Source organism: Zonotrichia leucophrys, chromosome 23 (assembly GCF_028769735.1).
Source record: "Zonotrichia leucophrys gambelii isolate GWCS_2022_RI chromosome 23, RI_Zleu_2.0, whole genome shotgun sequence".
Classification (NCBI taxonomy): domain Eukaryota; kingdom Metazoa; phylum Chordata; class Aves; order Passeriformes; family Passerellidae; genus Zonotrichia; species Zonotrichia leucophrys.
In genome coordinates this window covers 4846461-4864130 of record NC_088192.1, presented here as the reverse complement: position 1 = coordinate 4864130, position 17670 = coordinate 4846461, and the positions used below count along the sequence as shown (strand labels likewise).

At 46.1% G+C, this 17670-nt stretch overlaps 1 protein-coding gene across 6 annotated transcripts in view; it reads right to left on the bottom strand.

The window, feature by feature from the left end:
- Positions 1-407: 407 nt before the first annotated feature.
- The window catches only part of EYA3 (EYA transcriptional coactivator and phosphatase 3), a 43777-nt gene continuing 26514 nt past the window's right edge, over positions 408-17670 (bottom strand). For all 6 annotated transcript variants that reach the window (XM_064731428.1, XM_064731427.1, XM_064731431.1 and 3 more), the window contains 11 exons: positions 14959-15041; positions 12984-13167; positions 11093-11232; positions 9993-10076; positions 9337-9426; positions 8825-8883; positions 7342-7499; positions 5793-5907; positions 5339-5460; positions 4993-5093; positions 408-3534 (listed from right to left, as the gene is read on the bottom strand). In XM_064731428.1, the coding sequence (XP_064587498.1) occupies positions 3454-3534; positions 4993-5093; positions 5339-5460; positions 5793-5907; positions 7342-7499; positions 8825-8883; positions 9337-9426; positions 9993-10076; positions 11093-11232; positions 12984-13167; positions 14959-15041 (1217 nt within the window). In that variant the 3' untranslated portion in view covers positions 408-3453. The remainder of the gene's footprint in view (positions 3535-4992; positions 5094-5338; positions 5461-5792; positions 5908-7341; positions 7500-8824; positions 8884-9336; positions 9427-9992; positions 10077-11092; positions 11233-12983; positions 13168-14958; positions 15042-17670) is intronic.

Here is a 17670-nt window from a genome sequence, read left to right as displayed (position 1 = left end):
GGCTGCCCACAGCAGCTTTGGCTCCTTCCCCCATCTCCATCACATCCCTCCCAGGAGGAAATTCCATACCAGGGAAGGCATCAGGATGCAGCTGGAGGAGCAGCTGAAGGCATCTGCTCACAGCTGTTTCACAGATGCTCCTGTGAGCAGCTCAGCCTGCCCAAGGCCAGCAGCACAGGGTGGGAGAGGGGTGTTGCCTTGTGCACAAGAATGGGAAGGGAATGTTTTGTGCAGGAAAACATTCAGCAGGGCCCAGGAGCAGCTCCTGCCCCACTGGCTCCCCAGGACTCCCCAGGATCGTGGGGCTCTGGTGGCTGCACTGTGACCTGTGGCACCCTGAGTGCTCCTGGTGCTGCCAGGCCTGGTTTGAGCTGTCACAGGGGCAGAGAACAGGCTGAAGCACTGACTATAGAAAATAAAGACTTTATTATTTTTTCCAGTTCACAGGACAGTTCCCATTACAGACCATGAACAGGCAAAGGCCCCACGGGCAGCAGCACCTGAGCCCACCCTCACAGCAGAGCAACAGAGGTGCTGTGGGCTCCAGGGTCCTGCTGCTTCCCACCAGTGCCAGCACAGACATCTCCCCAAGGGCTCTTGGAGGCAACAAATGTTAGAGGATCAGGTGGTTTTTAAAGCCTCTGTGGCTGTGTTGAAGCTGAAGGGGAAGCCAGCAGCACCCAGGTGAGCTCAGTGCTCTGGGCCTGCAGGCTGACTGTCCTTCAGGTGTTCAGGTTTGCTCTCCCCTTACCCCTGACCTGACTGTAGCTGAACTGGTGACAGAGACAGGAGAAAATCAATGCTTGGACAGAGATGCTGTTCTTGCCTCAAAAGAGACAGGAAAAGGCTTAAATTCAGCCAGTAGAGGAAAAAATAAAATAGCCAGGTCACCCCTTTATTAACAAACACAGAAATGTACCATCAACCTCCTGTTATAAAAGTACTTTACATACATTCAAGGAAACATCATATAAATACCAGTATGAAATGTCAGTGGCTGCGAGTTCCACACTCAGCTAAAATTTTACCAACATCTTAAAATTTCCTTAAAACATTTGAAGTAAACAAACACAAAGCACAGCCAGCTGCCAGGCAGCTCAGGCCTGCAGGTGCAGCACCTGCTGCCAGTGCCTGGGCAAACCCAGCCCCTCTCCAGCACAGCTCTGCTTCCCATGGCAGCAAAGCTCTGGGCTGCTCGGCTGTGCCGGTGGTGGGAGGTTAAGGCACAGGTTTTAATCCCAAATTCAGCCAGCTGGAGTATGAGAAATGCTCCCAACAGGCTGCTGCACAGGCTGGGCCAGCTCCCCAACCTGCTTACAGGAGACCTTTGGATGGGCTGAGGGATGTTCAGCATCAGCACAGGCTCTTTGTGACTAAAGTGAGTCCTGATCCTCTGGTGCCATTGCCAGCCCTGGCAGCAATGAGGCTGCTCCTCAGCACAGCTCTGGCACTTCACAGGGACCCCAGAGGAACTGGAGCTGCCTCACTGCCTGGAACAGGAGCAGACAGAGAACACCTCTGGGTGCTGCTCCCCTTTCCAAACCCACTGCTGAGCACTCCCAGCACAGCCTGTTTGCTCCCTGGGCAGCCCAACACCTTTCCCTCTGCTGAGCTGCCCAGTGACACCCAGAGCAGATTGCTCAGATTTTCCTCATGGATGAGCAGCTCCCACACAGACAGCACGTTCCTGCTGCAGAGCTCCTGGGGAAATACACACACCCTGTATCCACCTGGCAAGGAGCTGAACAGAAAACAGATCACTCCTGACTCCAGTGACCACCCTGGAGAAAGAGAATCACCTTTGATTCCAATTTAATTAATCTAAAAAAAACCAAAAAACAAACCCAAAGGGAAAGTGGAGCTGGTTCCATGTGAAATAAACCTCCCAAGTCCAGTCCCTGAGCACGAGGTATCCAAACCCTGGCTCCAGGCACCTTCTGCCCCCTGGGCACTGGAGCTGGCCCAGGATGCCCCCAGGGCACAGCAGAGTCTGTGCAGAGCTGGCCCAGCAGCTCCCCCTGCACTGATGGAAATGAACTCTCAGTAATTAAAGCCCTGAAAGGGAGGCAGCAAACACATCCTGCCTGTGTGGGCACAGCAGATGGGTCAGTGTCCTCCTGCAGTGACACCTTCAGCCCAGTCCCCATTGGCTGATGACCACGATCTGGAGGGGTCAGGTCTGGCTCTGCAGGAGCAGCAGCAGCAGGTTCTGGGGCACAGCACACTCCTGTCAGGGCTGATCTGGTGCCATCAGGGCACATGGGGGAGACCCCCAAACACAGCTGAGTTGGCACAAAAGCAGCCCAGTCCTTGCTGGCTGTTCCTGCCCAGGGAACAGGTCACTGACTCCAGCCTCTGCTCTTGGACAGTTGCAGAAAAATCAGCATCACCATCCCTCCCAAGTGCTCCATGCTGCCAAGTCACAGTGTCTTAGAAAATTAAGTCCCTCTTAACAAGGCATTTGTTTGTCACTATGTAGTCAGGCTAATGCAAAGAATATAAGAAAATTGAATCTGATTCTACTCAAAGGAACTTACAAATAGGGTCAGGAACACAGAGGTGAAGGTTATACCATAGCCAGAGCCTTCTCTGCAACATTCATGAGGATTTAGGAATTAGATTATTCCTAGTCCAGGTGAGGACTCTGTTCACATCTGAGCAGTCTGCACCAGTCTGCTGTACCTGATGTTCACAGGCAATTCCATTTTTCTTTGCAGGGAACATCTGTGGGATCTACAGTCCAAAGGCTGAAATCCAGTGATCTCCTGCTGGCTAAAAGGGCTTCTGCACTAGAAGCCACTGGGATCAATTCAGAACACCAACACTTGCCTCTACAAGGAACCACATATTCCAGAAGCATTCCCTTACCTTTATATTTTCCAGTAATCCCACACTGAGGAAATAACATAAGGACATTGTAATAAATTAACTGTTTTGAACACCCAGGGAAGGAGAGAGGACACATTTTACAGCAATAGAGGTATTTTTGACATTTTCATTAATATTTCCTATGAAAAAAACCCACAGCTCTTCGGCTTTGCAAAACAAAGGAGGTTCAAGCTCTGCCATCAGCGTTTTCCTATAAAAATAAATTTTTGTGTTTACTTGGGTTCTACAACTAAGCTGAATAGAAAGAAGAAGGCTCTTACACATAAATCTGCTGTTTTATGGCCCCTCCCTCTGGAGGCCAGAGGCATTCAGCTGGCTCTGTAAGTCCCTTCTGCACACAAGCTCTAGCTCTGCTGAGTCCAGGGCTTCTTCACAGGACACCTTGGACTTGGCAGGGCCTGTGCTCCCAAGGAACAGCCTGCTGTCATTTTCCACTGTACAGTTTGCATTAGGTATGTTTTCTTCATCAAGCTGAAAGGTGAGTCCCCAAACATGTGAGATTTCTGTCCCCCCAGGAATGGAGAGGGCTGGCAGGAGCTGCAGTCGTGTCTTTGCTCCACCTTCTTACAGGAAGTCCAACTCAAGGGCTTGGTGAAGGGACACGAGGTCAGCGTGGTTTGTGATCCTCCAGAATGGCATGTTGTGCTGTGAAGAGAGAGGACAGCCAGGTTCATGCAGGGATTCCCAGTGAGGTGAAAGCATGCAGGGCTGTGCAGGGTGGTGGTTCTGAGCTCACCACTCTCAGGACACACATCTGGATCTGGGGCCCATCTCGTGTGCACAGCTGTGTGTGACAGGCACCAGCACTGACTGCCAGCTGCTCACCATGGAAACCTTGGCTGGGAGCTGCTGCTGCAGCCAGGAATGCCTGTGCAGGCTCACAGCTCTGGCACGGGGCAGAACGTGTGAAGCCTGCAGAGTCAAGGTCCTGACAGTCATCTTTGCACTCACTACTAATTAGCACAACTGAACAACCCATCCAGGCCTGTCCAAATCACTCAATCAATCTCTTTGTTCCTTGTTTGTACTCAGTCTAATGGCAGGTGCTGTACTGATCTGCTGCTGATCCTGAGCCCTGACTCCTCCACGCTCCTGAGGAACTGCAATATCCTGACAGTCACAGGCTATGATCAGCATACAGAACCACAGAATCATCAAGGGTGGAAGGGACATCCAAAATTGTCACCATGATACTTTCTGAAAAATCCTCTTTGCCCAGGATTTTCTCCTGGGAAGCTGAGAGGCCTCAGAAAAGAATGAAAACAATAATTATGTGATTGTTTGGGAATCTGTCTGGAGATCATTTACCAACAGGTGCATCTTTGGTTCCATGTGAACTGTTTTTAATTAATGACCAATCACCATCAGCTGTGTCAGACTCTGAGGAGTCAGTCATGAGCTTTCATGATCATTCTTGTTAAGCCTTCTGATGTATCCCTCCTCTTTCCTTGGGATGGGATGGGATGGGATGGGATGGGATGGGATGGGATGGGATGGGATGGGATGGGATGGGATGGGATGGGAAGGGAAGGGAAGGGAAGGGAAGGGAAGGGAAGGGAAGGGAAGGGAAGGGAAGGGAAGGAAGGGAAGGGAAGGGAAGGGAAGGGAAGGGAAGGGAAGGGAAGGGAAGGGAAGGGAAGGGAAGGGAAGGGAAGGGAAGGGAAGGGAAGGGAAGGGAAGGGAAGGGAAGGGAAGGGAAGGGAAGGGAAGGGAAGGGAAGGGAAGGGAAGGGAAGGGAAGGGAAGATCAGCCTTCTGAGAACACGCAGTGAAATTTTCATCTCTCACCTCGTCGTGGGGACCTCACAACACCACACAAGATCACTGAGTCCAACATGCTACATCCAACATGCTACACTAAGACACTGCTGACAGGAACAGTGTCATATGCAATCCTAAACTACAGTAAAAGAGAAACTTTAAGCACCCAGGAGCCAGAAATCTGCCCCTCTTAACACAATGGAAGATCTCTTGCATCAAAGGCAAACTTTGCTCCTGGCTGCCCTGGCCTGAAGAGTTCAGCTTGGAAGGAGAGTCCTTGCAGGGAAGCCTGGCAGGAGTTCCCTGTGCACTGCCCCAGCTCTGCAGTCACTGTCACACCCACCTGCTTGGCTGCCACCTCCTCGTCACGGCCATCTCCGATCACCACGTACGTCACCTTCTTCCCAAACCGTGACACGATCCTCTCAAAGCAGCTCTCCTTACCTGCCAAAGACAACCCTCCTGTAAGGAACCTCAGGCACAGAGAAACAGAGCCTCACCAGCTCCCTTCCTCCCAGTACAGAAACACTTCTGGTCTTACAGGGCAGGGACAGCACCCAGTTCAGCTCCTGAGGCCAGAAGTGGATCACAGCATTGGCTGCACAGCTGCAGAAATGGCATTTCCCTTGTCAAGATCCCAGCTAACCCTCAGCAGATGGCACCATGCCAGACTTGGCACACTCCCTTACCTATTTTTGTAGCACTATAAATATTTTCAATGGGAAACACCTCGCCCAATCCGTACAGAAGAACTTTGGCAAGAGCTGGCATCAGCTGGGTGGTTGTGATCAGGATGTTCTCACAGTTTTTTCTGAAAAAAGAAAAACACACTTGTAACAGCACATCTACAGGCAGGGGTGCCAGGACTGCTCCAGGCACTCTGATCAGCTCCCCAGGTGCTTTGCTGTCCTGCTTTCAGGAGGCATTTTAGGACAAGGTTTTGCAATTTTTGCTTGTTTGCTTCTGGCAGAATTCCCTGTCAGAAAAATAATTTGGTGAGCATGGGGACCTTGCTAATTACAGGTGTTGCAGCAGAGACACAGGTGAACTTCTTGCCCTCAGACAGGGGCAGTGCCAGCACAGTGCTGCACCTCAGGGCCAGAAAGGGCTGAGAAAGCCTCACATGCACTGCAGGTTCCATACCTGGACTGGATGAGCAGCAGGGATTTTAATGCAGTTTCCAGCCAGGAATCTGTCAGCACTTCTATGTCAGTCCTCAGTCTCTGCAGAGCTTCCCTCTTCTGTGGGCTGAGCAGGCCTGCAAGGTGAGGAACACGTGTTTGTCTGGCAAGCCTGACACAGGGAGGGCTCTGCAATAAATAACACAACTGAAGCCTCTGGGAGCTGGACTGTCTCAAAGCAATGAAAGAAACCAGCTCTCAGTGACATGAATGAGCCCAGACATCCATCCAGGACTGACCATGGGAACTGGGCTGAGACTTACCTGCAATTATTTCAAAGCACTTTTCAGGATACAAACAAAGGCACTTCTCTTGTACAAAGCTCTTGCAGTAGCAGGGGTCCAAGGCCACAGAGCAGGGGAAGGAACTCCTGCAGTCTCCCTCTCTGACTTTCTGCTTTCCAAGGACCTTTTCCACTTTAAGCCCTTTTATATATCTTTTTTTTTTAACTACTCCCCTTATTTTATTCCTATGCTTGTAATTGCTTACAGATATAATTTTCTTCAAGCCTCCAGTTTTGAATTAAAAGCAGACAGAAGCAAAGCCCATTTCTGCTCCTGACAGTAAACACAGCAAGAAAGGGGCACATGGAGCCTGCACATGTCTCCAATCTCCATCCATGAGGTTTGAGCCCCCCTCACTGCATCCTTCTGCTACACTGAGGCCACAGAGGGACCCACAGCAGGCTGCACTGACAGCTGCTTCATCATGCAGCCTCCCACAGGTCCTGAAAAACTCTGCATCCATGTTTCCAATAAGCAAAATATGAAATCATGATCTGATTCCCCCTACAAGCAATCAGGTAACTGCAGCACATTGAACTGCAGACCTATATTGGCAGATTTTTAAGGCTGAAAGCTGTAGCTGTGAACACCAGGTTTTTAGATAATATGTCTCAAAAAAAAAATTTATGAAGGTTTTTGTGTAGGCAAAGGGTACCCAAGCCCACAACCAACCAAGCCAAGCCACCCTACCAGGTGAGCAATGTTCCTTTTCTGGGGATGGCAATGCCAAGATTCAGACTAAAGAGAAAATTCATCTCCATTTGCTCACTGTGGTTTGCATGATTATGACTGCTTTGGAGTTGAAAGGGAAGTGAAACTAGGAGGCTTTAAGTGACTTTGTGGAGAGAGAGCAGAGAAGTCAGATCAAACTGTGGGCCTGACAGCCCAGGGGTTACCACTGTATTCCTGGCAATGAAATGAGCAAAGGCAGACTTTGTGGAGACATGAATGAGAGCTCCTGAGCAGCAGGGTAAATTCAGGCCACAGCTGAGCAGAGTGCCAGGCAGCCTTTCACACCCAATCAGCAAAGGGACACTATCTGCACCAAACCTTTGCCTCTAGGACTGAGTGCCCATCCTTATCTCCATGATAAATCACAGCCTGCACTGGCACACTGCTCACGGGAATTTGATCCCAGTTAGCACTGGGAGAATGCTTTACTCCTCATGTCACACATGAAGGGTGGAGCCTGGCCCCACCTCACACCCTCAGTGCAGCCCCACTCACCTCCCACGTTGGTTCTGTATTTGTTGTAGATCTCGCGCACCCGGCGGTAGCGAAAGGCCAATTTCCTCATCCAGTCCACGCCCTGCACGCCCACCGAGGAGCTGTGGTTGGCATTGCTGCCCGAGCCACTGAACCCATCCGTGGAGAAGTTGTAGTTGCTGTTGCAGGAAAGCAGATGTGTTAGGGGTGTCACTGATTATTGTCTGAAAAATACCTTTGCTAGGATTTTCTCCTGAGAAGCTGAGAGGCCTCAGAAACAAAATGGAAACAATGATTATCTGCTTGCTTGGAATGTGGTTTGCTTACCAACAGGTGCATCTTTGTGGATTGTTTATACTTGATTACCACCCATGGTCCAGCTGTGTCAGACTCTCTTGTCTTTTATTATTCATACTTTTCTAGCCCTCTGATGTCTCCTTTCTTCTATTCTTTTAGTATAGTTTTAGTTTATCATTTTCTTTTACTATAATATATATAATAAAATAATAAATCAGCCTTCTGAAACACGGAGTCAAGATTCTCATCTCTCCCCTTGTCCTTGGGACCCTCACACCCACACTGGGTGTGCCACAGCAGCAGAAGCACTGAGGCCTTTCTGGTGAGGCTGCTGATGGCAGCAGCTGGAGAACAGCTCAGAGAGGAGCTGCACAAACACCTGGGGAGCAGAGCCTGCCTCCTGTGGGAATGCTCACACCCAGCTGCTGCACTGATACAACTCCTCTCACACCCTTCACTACAAAACCTTCCTTCACTCTTTGGCTGCTCACTCCTCTGCCACACAGAGCATCCTTCCCACTGACCCCTTCCCCATCCTGCAGCAATAAACCAAACACAGCATCCATGTCCTTCCATCACAGCTGCAGCTCCACAAGCAGATGAGCTGCTTCACCCGTTTATAACTGCAGAAAGCAAGTCCTGCTTCACCACTTTTCCTGTATTTCTTTCTCCCTGACAGATCTTTCTCAGACTTTTTCATGAGCCAGTTCAGCTCAGTAAAAAACCTTCCTCCCCCTGTTTGATAGTGAGCACCACAAGCTCTCAGAGGGATGCAAACCACAGGGGGACTTCCAAAGGTCAAGATCACGGAATCATAGGATGGCTTAGGTTGGACAGGACCTTCAAGATCATCTCATTCTAAACCCCTGCCACAGGCAGGGACTTTTTCCATTAATCTGAGTAACCATTAGATTAGGTTACTAATCTAATGCTGTAATTATGAGATCTGAAGTGCTGATTCTCCATTCCTCATTTGTCACTGAGCACAGAGGCAGCACTCAACAGTGGACAATGTAATTCACAATATCATTTTAAAACTCTTAATGCTTTGTAGGTCTTCAAAGAAATGCCCCCCAGCAAACAAACACTGTGCCAGGTTTCATTCCTGGCACAATGCTGAGCTCCATCCCTGAACCCCATCTGCATTTGAAGTCTTCACAAAACCTGAGTACATCAGCAATACATTTCCTGCATTCATCAGTACAACCTTAGATCCTGGCCATTGTCATCAGATGCCACATCTTCTATGTGCACCTGGTCACACTCCTGGTAAAGACAAAAGAAACCAAAAATAAAGTCATGTTGTGGTAATCCAGAAACACACAGACATTTACAGATTAAAGAAACTGTGATAGAAACCAATCCCTTCACACTTCCCAACAGCAACAAGCCATGCCACAGTGCCAAGTGCTCACCAGCCCAGAAATGCAAATCCAGGATGGATCAAACATCACCCTTTTTATTTGTACAGGTTCAAGTAAAAACCCAGCAGACACTGAGAGAGCTCCTGACACTGGAAGGCTGCAGAATTCCTCTCAGCTGAGAGTGCCCCCCTGATTTGGCTGTGCTTACTTTTAGTATATCATTTTATATATAAGAGTATGTAAGAGTACATATATAAAGTACATAAGAGGCTCTGAAGCACAGAGGCCTCACAGAGTGAGGTGTAATTCTGACATGGTAATGTGGAGTTCTGCCTTTCAAACATTTGCCATGTACCTCCAAGTCATTGAAAAACAAGTGAGTATCAGCAACTTCAAAAATCATCTCCTCCATGGACAGACCTGAGCCAATCACTAGAGTTGGATCCTGGGAAAACACAAAAAGAAAATGTAAATGCGCTGTAGATACAGGCAGGAGGGAATTGTCATAAATCTCTCATCAGTTAAATTGCACAGAGTTTCCACTGTATATCAAACCTGGCATAATTCCAGCTACATTCAATGGTATTAACTGCAATTTCCCTAGTAGTTTAAACAACTCAATTAAAAAACAAAAAAAACCCAAACACTTCAGTGTCCCACAGGAGAGACTGATATATTTTCACAGTCAGCACATACAAAACATTGAAAAATCTACAATGTTTTTTGGCAGAGAAAAACCACTTCTTTCCCCTATGTGCAAGGACCTCAGTTATTCCCAGTGAGGGTGAAACCAGTTTGATACACTTGCATTTTAAGAAGGGGCATGGTGGTGATGTCCATGTCCTAGCTCTGCATAAAGCCAAATTTAGCTCCTTCCCTGCCTCAAACTGCCAACAACTTAAAAGTACCACCACAGAGAGTTTAAATAAAACCCAAACTATTCCTTCTCCAAAGACTAACATTTAATTCTGTATGACAGAAATATTTCTTCCATGGAAAATTCAGTATTACCTTGCCATATTTTTGAGCATAGGACCCTGTGAGAAGAGAATGGAAGATGATGATGGTCTCATCCAGGTCCCAGAGAAACACCCTCTGCAGAAAGAGCAACAGGAGGTTAGAGCTGAGAGATTCCAGGCACTGAACTGCAATAAAGCAACAAGTCTTAATTTTGTGGTTAGCTGCAGTATGCTCTGACAGGTATGAACAATTGTCATCCTAGAGGCTGAAAACATTCAGCTCTTCAGTTTATTGCAGGGCAGTTTATTTATAAGCACACATTCAGGCTATGGCTGTTTGGTTAAATTATTTGAAAAGCTTCTCTTGCTTTTATAGTTATGAAAGTAAAGCTTAGAGTGCTAATGAATGTTAGAGTCCTGCTGAGGTGAAGTGTACTTTCTGTGATCTGGAGAGCACCAGTGCATGCCCTTGGTGTTTGTCAGAGAAACCTTTGTTATAAATAAGGCACTGGGCTGCCATGAGGAATGGCAGAAGACATTCCTCAACTCCACAGAAGGACTTTGAGAGCTGGGCCAACAGGTGGGGTGGAAAAACCCCTCACACTGGTTCTGAAGGAGCTGGAGGGCAAATTGGACACCAGGACAAGCCAGCAGCCACCTCTCCCTGTAGAAAAGGTGACTTTCCTGCAGGAGTGTGCCACAGAAAGGAGGTGCTGTCTCAACCTATTTGGCACTGGGAAGGTCACCCCAGACTGCATCCCTGGTCCCAGGGGTCTGTGAGGAAATGGGAGCTGCCAGCAAAATGTTATTGAGATGGTCAGCAGCCCACAGGAAACTGGGATGGCTTCTCTCAGCAAAGAGGAGACTAAAGGATATCCAACAGCAGATCACAACTAACTGAAAGGGAATTGCAAAGGAGACAAATTCTTTTCAGTAATGGCAAATGAAAAATTGCTGTGGAAGAAGAAGGGGAAATTTGCAGCATGGGAGACTCCAAGTGGAGACAGACAAGCTCCTTCCCTGGGTGGATGTGGCAGTGCTGGGACACCACTGGGAACAGGATCTCACTGTCCAGGTGCAGGATCTTCAGCCCTGGAGGCTCTCATGGCTCAGGCAGGCAAAGTCCCAGCCCCAGTGCTGGGGACTATTTACCTCCAGTTCGCTGTCCTGGGAGGAGGAGGTATCTGCTTTCCTCTTCCCTCTGTTCTTTCCAGGGATGTTTTTTCTTGCTTGCTCATCTAACTCTTTACTTGCTGTTGCTCTTGGTAGCAAAGGACTTGTGGATGCATCTCCTGGAAGAAAGAAATCACACAGCTCTCATCTCTTTGTCTCTCAAAACAAACACCAATGCAGCAAAAGCTCAGATGTAACTTTACTATGTGGATGCAGTAATAGTTGAACCTTGATTAGAACATAAACCATTGTCACTGACATTTTTTCATAAAAATCCTTTCTTTAGGATTTTCCCTCTTCTGGGAAGCTGAGGCCCAGAAAGAGAATGTAAACAATGGTTATCTGCTGCTGTGGAATGTAACAGGGGCACCTGTGATTGGTCCATGTTGCTTGTGTACAATTAAGGGCCAATCAAAAGACAAGCCTTTCTCTGGGACAGATCAGAGAGAGCTCCTTTGTTATTGATTCTGATCTCTATTCTTAGCTTAGCAGCTTCTGAACTTTTCTCTCTACTCCTTTTAGTATAGTCTTAATGTATTATATATCATAAAATAATAAATCCAGCCTTCTGATCATGAAGCCAAGATTCTCGTCTATCTCTCTCACCCTGAGGGACCCTTGCAAAGCCCTGTAACAAACCATGATTTCTTCATCCCATCATTTAAAAACAGCTCTGTCTCCTCAATTCAGTCCCCCAGAACTGAGCTATTGCAACAGCTGCTGCCTGCAGAGCAAAGCCAGAGCAGAGCAGCCATTTCACTACTCCATTACTGGAGTTCCACTACTGGAACTACTCTATTACTCAACTATGTCTATTTTATTTAATAGAAAGTTGAATATAAAAGAGTAACAGTGATGATGTTGGCCCTGGAGACACAGCCTTGACCATGACCAAGCAGGATGGCCATGAGTGACGGGGAGATGGGATGGAGCCTGTTCAGCTACTGCTAAGAACACAATTCCTAGGGACAGAGGACACAGAGGACATCAGGACATCACCTCCTGCATCTTTCCCTCCTGCAGCCAAGTGCTCAGAGTGCCCCCTGTCCCTGGGGCACACAGAGCAGTGCTAGGAGTCCTGCAATGGCAGCAGTAGGAGGTTTCTGATAGCTCAGTTTGGCTGGCCCACCATAATACTCTGCACACCAGTGGGACCAGGAAGGTTCTGCCAAGGAAGGCCAGTGTCCCACTGGGCCCAGCATGCCAAGGTGCTGCAGGTACCTATTGGGGTAGCAGGGTAGCTAGAGGTGCAATGGTGTCAGGAACCCACGTCTTAAGAGAGGAACCCACTTGCCGTGGCAAGAAGTCCAAATATGGACAACACTGGACAAATCCAGACCAGGGAAAAGCCTTCCAGGGAAAAGCCTTTTTTATTGTTGGCTCATCAGTCTCAGAACATTGTTACAATGGAGATTGATGTTAACAGCTCGCTGGTCTACAGGGAAATGTCACAGAAGGTGGGGTAATACGGAAGGACATAAAATCATCTCAGTTTAGATTTCAGCCAATCACACCAAAACAAGACATATTGACATGCCTTCCATCCAATCTTATAAAACATACCTAATGGTAGTTAAAACAAAGACTATCTCATAAGAGACAAAGAACAGAGCTCTATTCATAGTAATCTTCTAAAGATATACATTAAATAAACTTGTTGCCATCCTAAAGCCACATCTACAGAGTCCTATTGTTATTTGTCACATCTACAGCTTGGGAAACTTTTCTACTTGCTTGGGAAACTTTACAGCAGAAAAGACTTTATGGATTCCAACAGTACCCTCTGGAGATGTTTCCCCACACCTGCCCCTGCAGTGTTCAGGGGAATTTCACAGGGAATTTCAGAGGGATTCCACAGCCCCAGCCTCACCAGAGGAAGGTCTCTGCACTGCCCCAGCTGGCACCAGGGCATTTGGTTTCTCCTCTGGGAACGTGGTGGTGGCCAGGGCCAGGCTCTCGGTGCTGCTGTCTGCTGGTGGCACCACCCCAAAGCCTGAGCTGGGGTAGCAGGTCTGGTACTGGCTCTGGCCAAGGATGGTGTAGGTAGGATATTCCTGTTGGGGGGAAAGAGTTAGTGATGGTAGGACACCTCATTCAGAAAACACTCTGAACCTCTGACTTTTGTATTAGAAATTCCTGTCACAGACACATTTTATGAAAAATTCTTTCCTTAGGATCGTTTCTCCTGAGAAGCTGAGAGGCCTCAGAAATTAAATGTAAACATTGATTATCTGCTGCTGTGGAATGCAACAGGTGCATCTGTGATTGGTCTCATGTGGTTGTTTTTAATTAATGGCCAATCACAGTCAGCTGGCTCAGACTCTCTGGTCAGTCACAAGATTCTATTATCATTCCATTCCTTTGCTTTCAAGCCTTCTGATGAAATCCTTTCTTCTATTCTTTTAGTATAGTTTTAATATAATTATTTATACAGTTTTACATTTAATATATTTTAAATATATTATATATTTTATATATAAATATTTTATATAGTTTTAATAAAATTATATATATAATAAAATAATAAATCAGCCTTCTGAAACATGGAGTCGGATCCTCATCTCTTCCCTCATCCTGGGACCCCTGTGAACTCCATCACAATATCCTGTCCAAAAAAAAATCCCAGCAAGAGCTGACAGATTAACAGTCTGACTTTATGCTGTTTCATTCTGCATATGAAGACATTCCCAAAAAGGGCTGACAGCTCTGGCTGCCCAGTGGCTCCTGCAAAGGACACCAGTGATCACAGGGCCATTCCTGTGCTTCCAGTGGCTGCAAAAATGAATTAATAATGACTGAAGTGACAGTAACAGGGGAGTTGAGTGGATGCCAAGACATCAGTGCACTCTGTGCTCTGGAATGTGTGGTTCTGTCTTGCATTTGACAGTGACAGAAAGTGACCTTGGGCCTTGCTGAGGGCACAACTACAGGATAAATGGCTCTTACTCATGTGCTGACTTCATCAAGCAATAATTCTGCACGCTGGAAGGTATCCATTTATGAAAAGTACTTAATTCATTTAGGAGATTGCTCAGCACCTGGAGCTGTGCTTGAGGATTTCACCTTCTGCTACTGACAGTAAAAAAAGCAAATGTGACATCACACTATTGTGGTACACAGTGCTCTCCTGATTCCCCTGAAGAGCAGCCTGGGTTTGAAATACTAAAAGAAAATCTTTTTTTCCCCTTACAGTTCCAAACAAGTTAATGTTTAAAAAGCAACAGCATAAGCACAGAGGGATTTTTGTGCATCCACTGCATTTTCCACACTTCCTGTATTCTCTTTCTGAAAAGCTGGACACTGAAAGCTTCCTCTGTGTAACCAAGAGCTCAGAATGGCTGTTAACCAACCACAGAGGAAAAAGGCAGGGGAAATGGTCTCTGTTAGCCTGCAGGGATTCTCACTTTGTTCTACTCTACCATCAGAATGCACACTCTACTTTATTGGCTGGGGTTTGTTTGGGTACAACCTCATTTCCTGTTCTTGCTGAGAGAGAACAAAGGTGTCAATAAAACACCCAACTCTAATCCTCCCTGCAGGTTTAGTCCTCAAAACAGCTGAATTGTTTCTTCCCCTCCATGTCTCTCACATATATCTCAATTTTAAGACTCACCTCACAATCTGCAGATGAGACAACAGCTCTGAACAGATGGAGTGAGTTTGTTGCAAAGGCCAAAGGGAGAAGCATCATGGTCAAAGAGACAGCAGGAGTGATTTGGTGATTTGAGTTACACACTGAGCCCCACAGCTCCAGTACCACAAGTGATATTTCCATGATAATTTGATCAACTTGTTAAACAAAGGTAAATGAGATGGTGCATATAAATTTACCAAGGAGGTTTTACCTGTGAGATGCTGGCTACTGCTGATGTGGAAATATTGACAACAGTTGAGGATGTAGAGACTGGACTGGCATTGGTAGTTGATGCTGTAAAATTGAGAATTACTGCATTAAATATTCTAGAAAAGCAGAAGAAATGAGAAGTTGTGAAATAAATACTTACTAGGCAAATGTGCAAGCAGCACTCTGCTACCAACACCCAGAAAAGGACCGGGGTGTGTTTTGACACCAGTTTTTGACACATTTCAGTTGGGTTTACAGGAAAGAACAGCAAGTACATCTTTAAAACCAGTCCTTTCCAATGGTTCAGAAACCTTTTCCCTCCATGGTTGCTAAGTAATTGTTGTAGAATTAAAAAGGTTTTACATATTTGATAAGACAACAGTCCCATTCTGATGATCAATCAGTAGCAGATGAAAATGAATTAGAATAAATCAAGAAAAAGGACATGAATCTGTTTAAATCAGTTCTGTTTAAAGAAAAGCATCAAACTTAGCATTTTTAGTCTAATTAGATTTAAAATTTAAGGAAACATTAAGAAGTTTCATATAGTAGAAACAGAGTGTTTCCTGGTGGAGAAAGTGAGCATCTCTCCCAACATCCCTGTGTCTAGAAATGCTTTTTGGATGTGATTTTTTGAAATAATCTGTCAACAGCTCACAGGATGAGTTCTTAGGGATGTGCAGTTGTTGGCACCAACTTGAAGACGTTTCCTAAGCTTTGTGTCACTGCATTCAGCTCTCCCAAACACAGAAGGGGCTGCCAGAGCAGCACTTGGGAACAGCAGTGGCTCAGCAGTTTTTGGGGGATTACAGACATAGGATCACTCCATTAAACATTCCCCAACATGGGATTTTGGGACTCACAAGGATAACAATAAATAATTAAACCAGCAGGAAAAAAACCAGAATGTACAAAACCAGATGTCACCAAGAACTATTTTATTTTCTAAACCACTTTCCTCTGCACACAAATAAAACAAAAAAAAATCACTTATATAGACTTGCAGAAATTCACAGTATCCCTTCCTTACCATCACTCTGAGAAAAATCCATATTTTTTGCAAATGCAACCACACAAAATTCACCCCAAGAACTCAAACTTCTGAAGGATTCAGTCCTGCTCCCCCAGGAAAACAAACCCACCATGAACTCTTAATGAATGCATGTTGTGCTATGGGAAGCACCAACACTACCTGGTGCCTCCTGGAAAGAGGAATGGATCCAAAATACACCTCAAAAAAGTTAAGAAAAGAAACAGATCTTAAAAATGTCTAGAAATACACAGGATTTACAGGAGATGAGAAATATGAAGGGTGATGTCACAGATACATTTTATGAAAAATCCTTTCATTAGGATTTTTCCTCCTGAGAAGCTGAGAGGGATCAGGAACAAAATGTAAACATTGATTATCTGCTGCTGTGGAATGCAACAGGTGCATCTGTGATTGGTCTCATGTGGTTGTTTCTAATTAATGGCCAATCACAGTCAGCTGGCTCAGACTCTCTGTCCGAGCCACAAACCTTTGTTATTCCATTTTTTTTCTATTCTTAGCTAACCTTCTGATGAAATCCTTTCTTCTATCCTTTCAGTATAGTTTTAATAGAATATATATCATAAAATAATAAATCAGCCTTCTGAAACCTGGAGTCAGATCCTCATCCCTTCCCTCATCCTAAGATCCCTGTGAACACGGTCACAGGGTGACATCTCTGTGGAAGCAGAAACAAAGGGAAGTAATCAGCCCCCAAAAAATTGAGAAAAAGGCAAAATTGCTGCACTGAACAGCAATAATGGCAGTGAAGACACTCAAGGGCCTGCAGCAGCTCCACAGGTATTGAAGCCCAGCTGTGTGAGCCCAGGAAGCTGCCACAAACACTCATAAACAACTGCTCAAAACCAGGGGCAGCTTCCAAATAAAGCTCCTTCCAATTAATTGCACATTATGGAAACTATCAGGGCTGTACCACCTTAAAAGAAGGCTCCTTCCCAGGCCCCTGTGAAGGCCAGCTCTCCAGAAAAGACCCTTGCTGAGGGAACAAACCTGCAGGCAGAGCAGAGCAACTCTCTGGAAGATAAAACTGTTACACCACTGCTCTCAGGAGTGTTATGGACAGGAAACAGAAAGTGATTCTTATCTGTAATGCTCTGCTCAGGCTGCTTCTCCACTGAGATTGATTACAGAAGTGAAGAAATGAGAAAAAAGCTTTGGCATTCCCTCACATGGACTTCATTGTTTATTTTAACTCTGGTCTCCCTCCAACAGGTCTTTTTAATAATCCTGTATCTAAACATTGCTTCATACCAGATTTTTTTCAAACAGTTCCCACCACACGGATGAACCAATTCTTCCTGCACTGTGGGCCACTTCCTTTTACCTGTGAATGGCTCACAACTATGCAAAAATATTTGGCAAAGATTTGCCAAACATGACTTGAAGGGCTGAGGTTTCAGGACCAGCAAGCACAAGTACTGAATTGAAGATGCCATGACTCTTTTCCTTTCTTTATCCTTCACTTCAGACCTCATCCTCAGACATTACCTCCCTGCCTCTACCTCACTAATCCCAATCTGCTTTGCTTCAAGCATTTTCAAAGAGCCAAAGCCAGAACCATGCACTGAAATTCCCTTCCAGTGGGTCAGCACCATTGTACAGCTGTGTCTCATCCTGATTTTAGTGGAGAGAAAAGAGAGATATCCCAGGGATTATTATTGA